Genomic DNA, 9688 nt, shown 5'->3' on the forward strand with positions numbered 1-9688 from the left:
TGACAATATGCTCCCCATATTGTTATGATTTGTAGAAGTGAGTTGGCCCATAACTTGCTAGACATGGGCTCAACATCGGGTTGTTGTTATTTTTTTAAAAAACCTATCCCTTTTTGAGGTGCTCTCCAGGGAAAAAGGATGAGCTTAAAGCCGTATTCCTTCAGCTGCTGTACCTTTGCCTGATCAACAAGTTGGATCCTCCTAACAGAGGGACCATGTTGTGCTCGGCCCTAGAACTCTTCCCCAACGGGCTTGTGGGCAAGGCTTGACCCGCTCCAAGCCGGTGGTGCCACAGTTATGCCACTGGCCTTTAGGCAATCAGCAGCGTGGCAAGGTTGGGGGTTGGGGGTATTTATTTGGCAACGTGACGTAGGGACCTCCTTTTGCTTCACGCTGCCGAGCACCCACCCACCCACCTGTTAATTAGGTCGTGTTTGGCCTTGCTTTGGACTTCAGTTGGTCAATACCAGTCACATTTGTGTATTTAATAAAGTTCTGTCTCCACTGTGTCTTTATTTGCATGGGGGATGGGTTTTGGGGCTCGGAGCACAAAAGACAACACGTGGGCTAATAATGTATTGGCAATATTTATGAAACAGTACCAATTGTTTCTTAATTCATAAACAAAAGCCATATAATACGTGCAAGAAGTCACGAACTAATAGAAGTCAAATAAATATTCCATCAACAGGAGTGCTTAGAATGGTGTGTAACCACAAAGGAACACTGAAGCTGAGGCAGAAAGACTTTCTATATCAAAGTTTGGTTGAGTATGAACTGGAGCCGGGTGGTGCTGTTAGCACAGCAGCAACAAACCGCAAACAGAACAGTTTTTTCCGGGATAATGAACTGTTTCAATGATATTTCTTCATTGGCAAGTTAATACAGTGTTACCTCGGGTTAAGAACTTAATTCGTTCTGGAGGTCTGTTCTGAACCTGAAACTGTTCTTAACCTCAGGTACCACTTTAGCTAATGCAGCCTCCTGCTGCTGCTGCGCTGCTGGAGCACGATTTCTGTTCTCATCCTGAAGCAAAGTTCTTAACCCGAGGTACTATTTCTGAGGTACCACTGTAGTCCCCAAAGGTACATAAAGGGATTGTAGATCAGCTCTCACTCAGAAGTGTAGTAGACTGATGATCAGACTTTTGTGTGCTATCGTTTGGTGAGACACCTCACAATTTTCCTGATTGGTTCAAATACTGAATGGGGAACAATACAATGAGCCATTGCCTAGTGAGACTTCCTCCTGAGGGTCTTCCTAGCAGGTTGATGGGGTCACTCGTCTTTGCCAGACTTTGTGGAAATGGGGCTTCAAGATCATGCCATTCCAGCTGGGTACCATGGCTCCTTATGTTCCTCTTGGAAGAGAAAATGGCCAGAGAGTGAAAAAGTATGGCAGAGTATGCAAAGCTTCAGCAGAGTTTTCCAGCAGAACACTAAAATTATCCTGCTTTCCAATAGTCAGCCTTTTCCAGAGTTCCTGGTTAAGAAAACTCCTTTCTCACTTAGTTCAGTGATTATTGATAGTGGGGTAGGAGAACTGGGGAGGGGGGGGGAAATCACATCTGGAAACCAATGTGCCCCTTTGGTTTCAGATAGTACATGGCTAGAAGAATCTAAAAAGCCCGGGACACAAATTTGCACAGCCCTCTAGTGGTTATATTGGCTCATTTACCAGAAGTAATGTATTTAGTGTTAACTCTGGAAGTGTACACTCAATTCTGCCCAAACTAAGCCTCCTAGATAGACCAGGATCTAGTTTGCCCAGGCATTTGATGGCTGAAAAACCACTGTTCCTTCATCTCCTGTCACAGAGGTGCTTGGCTGATCAGCTGCTGAGTGATGCATTTAGGGTGCAGTACAGAACCAATACTGCATACCCCAAACATAGGGTGCAAGGCACAGGAGAACGACTACATCTGGAGTCCCCAATGTGATGACTTGAGACACCCCTTTGGCACTCACCAACCCAACTTCCTAAATTGTTTTTAATGCATTTTTGTCCTTTTGGGGTTGTGTAAGAGGGGAGTTACCTGGGGTTTTTTTTGGGGGGGTAGGGTGCCTGTTTCATTGTCTGGGATTTTTTTTTGGGGGGGGGGAGAGATGGGCATTGCAGGTATTTTACCTGTTTGGAAGTGGGGTTCTGGGCATCATGCACCTCCCCCAGTCAGATGGGTTTTTTGGGTATTCCCAGCAATTCTTTACATTTGCAAATGTGTTCCTGGATCCAAATGTGTTCCTGGATCCAAAAACTTTGGATAGCCCCGAACTGTGTGATGATGTCTTTCTCCACCTTCACATCATTATGTAAAGCACTTTGAAGCCTTTGGCACATGGGTAGGCAAACTAAGGCCCAGGGGCCGGATCCGGCCCAATCGCCTTCTCAATCCGGCCCGCAGACAGTCCAGGAATCAGCATGTGTTTACATGAGTAGAATGTGTCTTTTTATTTAAAATGCATCTCTGGGTTATTTGTGGGGCATAGGAATTTGTTCATTTTTTCCCCTTCACAATGTCTGAGTGACAGTGGACTGGCCCCCTGCTGAAAAAGTTTGCTGACCCCTGCTTTGGCACATCTAGAAGTCTGAAAGTTGCAGTTGTGCTTAAGTAGCTGACAGCAATTTCTACAAGCAACAGAAACGCATCTGAGCATAGGGAAACTATCTCCTCCTCTCCCTCCCCATACCCACCCCCTTCCAGCATTTTTAATTTATGTGTTTCCCCAACAATAAATTCCAATTTTAGTTTGAAAGGCTGCATGTAATGTAAAGATACCGAACAATATTGCTTTGGGATGGTGCAACACAATTACTCTTCCTTTCTTTTCGTTATTATTTTTCTAAACTATTGATTTTACTGTACTTTCTTTGACTGTGTTGGTTTGTAGTTATTATATATTTTAAAATTCAATAATTTAACTGTCTACCTACAACAAAGTCCTTTGACCACTTTGTTTTCTAGCTGGGCTCCTATGTCTTTAAGAAAACAGCTGGTGCAATTTCCCCCATCAACACACCCACATAGATGAAAAGATTTCCACTTGCAGAATTTCTGCTAATGCAACATCCGATGAAGTCACAGGTGAAAATTTCTGGAAGGCGATTCTGGCCATTACAGGAGTGCCAACTTGGCCCTGTGACCGTGGGTGCCTAGGGCTGTGGGTGCCATACAGCATGCATGGACCTAGCACTGAAATTTGTGGGTACTCGGCCTCATAATGGGGAATTTTGTGGGTGCTCGGGCACACAGGGCCCCAGGGACTTGGCACCTGTGCTGGCCAATGTGAAGTTCAGTGAACATTGTGGAATTGCTAAGCCCTATTGCCAATCGTATTTTCAATCTCTTTTAGTACAATCTATATCTATATATCTGCTCAGAAGTAAATTCCAGTTTTTCAATGGGTTTACTCTCAGGTATAGCAGTGCTCTGCCTCCATGTTTGGAGACACTAATGCAGGCACCCCCAAACTCGGCCCTCCAGATGTTTTGGGACTACAACTCCCATCATCACTAGCTAACAGGACCAGTGGTCAGGGATGATGGGAACTGTAGTCCCAAAACATCTGGAAGGCCAAGCTTGGGGATGCCTGAACTAAAGATTTTGAATCCCAGTTGCTCCAGTTCACAGGAGGGAGAGTGCTCTTGCACTTGAATCCTGCTTGTGAGTTTCCCACAGGCATTTGACTGGTCACTGGCCTGATCCATCACGCTCTTTGCATGTTCTCATGCTCTTAAGGTTTTATTAATGACACTTCTATCTCACTGTTCCTCTACAGAGGTATATATATTGAAACTTCCACACTTTATCCTCACCATAACCCTGTGAGGTAGGTTCACCTGAGACATTTTCTCCTAAATGCACCCATTGATCAGAATGGCATAATGTGGAAGGAGAAGCCAGACAGGACCAACATAGGAGTAACCCATCCCTGGAATCAGATTTTGGATACCAATAAAGGGCATCATTATTTTTACCACAATGCAGGGCTTTCTGGAAAGGCCAGTGATGTGCAGGATGTCATAAGCTAGTGCTGTGTCATAAGAACGTAACAAGAGTCCTGTTGGATTCAGGCCCATGACCCATCTAGTCCTGTTCTCACAGTGGGCAGCCAGATGCCTGTTGGAAACCCATAAGCAGGACCCCATCACAAAACCATCCCCCCAAGCAACTGGTATACGGAAGCATTACTGCTTCCATCCATAGAGGCACAGCATAGCCATGGTGGCTAGTAGCCGTTGATGGCTTTGTCCTCCATGTATTTCTTTATTCCTCTTTTAAAGCCTTCCAAGTTGGTAGTCACCATTGCCTTCCATAGTTTAACTGCATGAAGAAGGACTTCGTTTTATCTGTCCTGAATCTTCCAACATTCCTTTTCATTGGATGATCATAAGTTCTAGAGTTGTCTCTGGTGCTTCAGTGAGAGTGTTGGTGTTGACCTTTAAAGCCCTAAACAGCCTCGGCCCTGTATACCTGAAGGAGTAATTTCCACCTCCACCGTCCAGCCTGAACACTGAGGTCCAGCTCCAAGGGCCATCTGGCATGTCCCTCATTGTGAGATGTGAAGCTACAGGGACCCAGGCAGAGGGCCTTCTCGGTAGTGGCGCCCACCCTGTGCAATGCCCTCCCATTAGATGTGAAACAGATAAACAAATATATGACTTTTAGAAGACATCTGAAGGCAGTCCAGTTCAGGGAAACTTTTAATGGTTGACATTTTACTGTTTTTAATATTTTGTGGGGAGCTGCCCAGAGTGACTGGGGCAATCCAGTCAGATGGGCAGCATATAAATAATAAAACTGCTTTTGTGGCGGCGGCTGCTGCTGTTGCTCTTCAAGTGCATGTTGAAACATTAAGAGGAAAACACAAGCCTGTCTATGTGTGCCTGTCTATCTGTCACCTGACAATCCACTACCTCTGTGTGTGTGTGGGGGGGATAATGCAAAATCCTAAAAGGGAGCTGCACCAATCCTTGCATGGTGGTGTCACTTGTAGAGAATGGCTCTTTCATGGCTCATGTTCAATGGTAATCCACATGGGTGATGAGTTGGTTTCCCCCTATCCTGTTCCTTTATTGATCTCTGGTTTTGGCAAGGATGCATAGCTTTTCCCTTTTCTTGCGAGGAATCCTATTTGGAATAAGGGAATTTCCCTTAAAAAAAGGGAAACGTTGACAGCTATGCAAGGATGAGGAACCTTTGACCCTCCAGATGTTGTTGAACTCCAGCTTCCATCCACCTAAGCTAGTGTGGCCAATAGACAGGGGAGGTGGGTCCCACAACATCAGAAGGGTGACAGATTCCTCATCCCTGCTTAAGGGGAAATGTAATAATGCATGGGCTGCATGAAGAAATTCCTATGTCCAAACCCCAGCATCTCCTGAATGGGCTAAGAAAGACTCCTGTTGTCCTCCAGATGTTGTTGGACTCCAGGAACATCTGGTGGGTGCCATGATAGCTACCCATGCTTTTGTCCCACTACACCACACTGGCCCTCAAGACAGTACATTACTTTACTTTATGTATCTCTTATTGAATCTGAGGCTATGATGAATAATTGTAAAATTTGCACACCCCTACAGTTTGATTTTCTATATTCTCATCTTTCACTTGTGCGGGAGAATGAAGAAGGTGACAGATTTGCTTTTATGCATGAATTCACTCCCAGCTCTGCACATCTCTTCAAAGTTCATAGTATAGTCCTATGCATGCCTACTCAGAAGCAAGTCCCATTGAGTTCAATGGAATTGTTCCTGTGTAGGCATGCCCTAGGATTGTGTTGTGAGTCTTTGCCCTTCCCTACATATTCGTGCTTCTTCCTTAAACTCCTGCAGCTGTGATGGAAACAACCCACAAAGTAGTGCAAAAAACCTAATTAAGTATCCCCTCTCTCTCTTTTTTTAAAAAAGGGGGGCAGAAAATGGTCAAATAAGACTTGATTACTAGGTGGAGCCCAAATAGTTATCAGCTGCTAGCTTTGTCCCATTCTGCTGAGTCATTCTCCCATCCCCAGAGCCAACTGGCATTTCTATTGGATGATTCTGCTGCTAATCACAAAGAAGTTACCTGCCCCAAATGGTATAAAAACCACTAGGGCTGCACATTTTTCTACACCAACAGCAGTGCAGGGCTTGTAGTGTTGTATGGTCTCAGTTTATTTTGCTAGGATACAGAGATGTCTTCTCAGGTGTGCCAGAACTTCCATGCTGACTGTGAAGCTACCTTGAACCAGCTGGTGAATCTGGAGTTGAATGCTAGCTATGTTTATCTGTCTATGGTAAGTGACTTTTGCCTATCTAATGAGAAGAACCTGGTTGCAACTTTTTTGTGTAATTTTAGATTTACCCCAGTCTTAGGTATGTTTGTTAAGCTTCAAGTCTCATGTAGCTTATTGGGTTGTTTTTCTAAGTAAGTGTCCAATAGGTGGGAGAATGTGCCTCTGATAAACTACAATAGTTACAGGGTTTGGAAGACCCTTGATGCTTTACCATGTCTTTCAACTCCAGACCTGTTAGAACCCTTAGTGAAATAACCATGCTGAATTGTTATAATTAGCATTCTGCACTGTAAGAATGTAGTTATGGTAACTAGGAAGCTTTTCCAGTACACTGGAGGGGGTTTTAGTTTGCTTTTACTACCTCTGCGTGGAGGGTGCTTGTGGAGAAGCTGAGGTCTGGGGGCTGAAGGTGGTCAACAAACTCTATCTGTACTACTGCTACAGTAGGCCATCTATTCAAGTAGTATCTTTTCAGATGTTGTGTCAATGCATAGTGGAGTACAGTGAGTCCAAAATACATGGACACATCTGGGGTGGGAAGGGATATGCTTGCATATTGGCTACATGTCCTCATTTGACTATGACCTTTATTTTTCCTTCCCCTTCCAGTCCTACCACTTTGACCGGGATGATGTTGCCTTGTGTCACATGGCCAAGTTCCTGAAGGAGCAGTCTGAAGAAAAGTGGGAGCATGCAAACAAGTTCCTGAAATACCAGAACAAGAGAGGGGGGTGCATCTTGCTGAAGGACCTCAAGGTAAGTGAACGTGGAAGATCTTTAGCTGGGCTTCATTTGGGAGGAGAGTGTGTGTTGTGATCTGATGGTGCTGTTTGCATGCAGCAAGACACAGGCTGGTGTTCTGAGTCTCTGTGTTTGATTTTTGGCACAGAAACCAGAGAAGGATGAGTGGGGCAACAGCCTGGATGCCCTACAGTCTGCCCTGCAGCTGGAGAAAAGGATGAACCAGGCCTTGCTGGATCTGCACAAGCTGGCAACAGAGAAGGGAGACCCTCATGTAAGTTCTCAATAATGCTACATTCTCCAAGAGCCTTCCTCGTGCTTCATAGGATTAGGAGGGTTAGTTAGCTCTGAGCTACCTGTAAAAATGCCCATCCCACATGCAACGTTTGTTTCCTTCCAAAAAACCAGTACCAATGCCTAGTATATCTTTAACTTCTCTGTGGCATTCAAAAACTGGAAGGGTGTAGCCTTGTTGTAGCTCTTCCATGATTTGACACAATTGGTGGCTGTTGGTTTTGGTTTAGCTTATCTAGAGAAGGTTAAAGCTACATGCCTTATTCCCCTTGTGACCCAGTTCTTAAACAAGATGTAAAAAAAGTTTTAAACCACGAGTAGGAAATCCAGATATGGTTGGATTGCAGCTATCACAAACTCTAATCACTGTTCAGGCAGGCTGGTTTGATCTGAAATCCAACATCTGGAGGGTGGCAGATTCTCTATCTTTGTCCATAGCTTGCAGTGAATAATATGTGCAGTTGACCAGTGCTTGTCTTTCACCTTTCAGCTGTGTGACTTCCTGGAGTCTGAGTTCCTGGAGGAAGAGGTGAAGGTCATCAAGCAGCTGGGAGACCACCTCACGAACCTGAGGCGCCTGGGACTGCCCCAGAATGGTCTAGGGGAGTACCTGTTTGACAAGCTCAGTTTGAAGAGCAGCAGCTGAATCCTCTCATCACTTTAGAAAAAGAGAAAAATTTGTAGTCAAGTTTGTGTAGTGTAATGATCAAGAATAAAATAAATTATTGGCATGAATCTGTAGTCGTGTGGTGTTCTGGTTAGGGATGAACTTTTATTGGAAGCTCTTTGGCAAAATGGAGTGGGACAACCCAAATGCACTCAAGCCAGGGTGTGGTCTGAAGGTACACAAGTCCACTACTACTTTGAAGTAAAGCAGGTCTGGGTCTGGGAATTGGATAGGCAGCTACTTCAGAACCACATATGATGCCTTGGTTTCTAGGATGGAAAAGAGGTTGGATATAAATGTGGCGAAATAACACTTACTGCCTTGTAGCCTTCTTGAAGATTTTATGGGTGGCCTAAAATGCATATGAACCATAGACATTTGGTTGGTCAGAGAACTAGGGGCTGGACTAGATGGGCCTTGGGTCTGGTTCAGCAGGTCTCAAGTTCTTAAGCCACCTTGAGATTGGAAACTTTGATAGTGGTTGCATAAGATACTGAGAAATTTCATGTCGCAGCCAGCACACTTCAGTTCTCTTGTTTGCCTGAAGCAGTCTCCCCAATCAATCAGTGTTGCGTTGTTTTAGAAAACTAATGAACTTGCAGAATAAACCCAGTTGGTATTTACAGAATGCTTTATCCTCTACCCAAGAATACTTAATCTCCACGAGAATATTCCCTTCGGAAGGCTAAATATTTAAATGCAGAAATACAAAAAGAAAATGGCACACATTCCCCATGCATCCTTTTACTGACAAGCTCATCCCTTCAAGTTAAAAACAACTTGGCCCATAAGCAAAATGTTCCAGGAGCAGTTCAAAGCTCCCTTTGAAGCTTTGCTGTGGCATTCAAAGTTTTCTTTTAAACTCGGCCCTCCAATTATTGTTGCCAGTTGGTCACTTCTGTCCTTCCTGGGTGCCTATGAATGGTAGTTTCCACATGACTTTGAGAGCGAGAAAATAAAGTTGGACAGAATGATGTTTCTCCAGTTAACAATTTCCCACTGCGATATGGAGCAATTGGTTGCTTGTGGGAAATGCTGATAGGCCATCACGTTCCACACTGCATTAGCAAGAACGTCTGTAAATAGGAACTAGGTGGATTGATTTCCATGCCAGCAGGGCTAATCACCTCCAAAGTGCAGTTCCTTTCCCTGATGTGGAAGGAAACTATATCATAGGAAGGGGCCTTACACCAAGTCAGATCATTGCTCTACCAAGCTCAGTGTTGTATGTACCAACCGGCAGCATCTCTCCAGGGTTTCAGGCATGAGGTGTCTCCCAGCCCTGCCTGGAGATGTTGCCAACTGAACCTAGGACCTTCTGCATGCAAAACAGGATCTCTACCACTGAGCTCGTTTCCAGTTCTTTCGCTCAGTTGCTGCAGAAGGTGCTTGGGATCCATGGTAGAACATCTGCTTGGCATGGAGAAGACTCGTGGTGGAAGTGGGGCAATGGAGACTGGTCCATGAGGGCAAATGGTGCACTGCTTCATCAACCTCAGTCTGCTCACAGCCAGCTCCCACCCACCTGCCTCCACCCTCATGTATTCCAACAGCTTGTTTGAAGGATTCCTTTAGGGTAGCCTGATGACAGGCAACTCCCCACTTACATAGGGGTTATGTTTCAGGCACTGGGCGTTTAGCATTGTGGACCTCATACAGTGGTCCTTCCCTGTTGAAATTCAGGTGGTTGTCGATCATTCAATTTTGCCAG

General features: G+C 44.8%; 1 protein-coding gene across 1 annotated transcript; it reads left to right on the top strand.

Annotated features, from left to right (window-relative positions):
* Positions 1–6148: 6148 nt before the first annotated feature.
* On the top strand, positions 6149–7956 carry LOC309349523 (ferritin heavy chain A-like; the record flags this gene model as incomplete). Its single annotated transcript, XM_081875549.1, has 4 exons — positions 6149–6275; positions 6885–7031; positions 7165–7290; positions 7801–7956. The coding sequence occupies exons 1-4, from the start codon at positions 6174–6176 to the stop codon at positions 7954–7956; spliced, it is 531 nt and encodes a 176-aa protein (XP_081731675.1). The 5' UTR covers positions 6149–6173.
* Positions 7957–9688: the final 1732 nt, after the last annotated feature.

The sequence above is a fragment of the Podarcis erhardii genome (genome assembly GCF_964252035.2).
Source record: "Podarcis erhardii genome assembly, chromosome: 9".
Taxonomy (NCBI): Eukaryota; Metazoa; Chordata; class Lepidosauria; order Squamata; family Lacertidae; genus Podarcis; species Podarcis erhardii.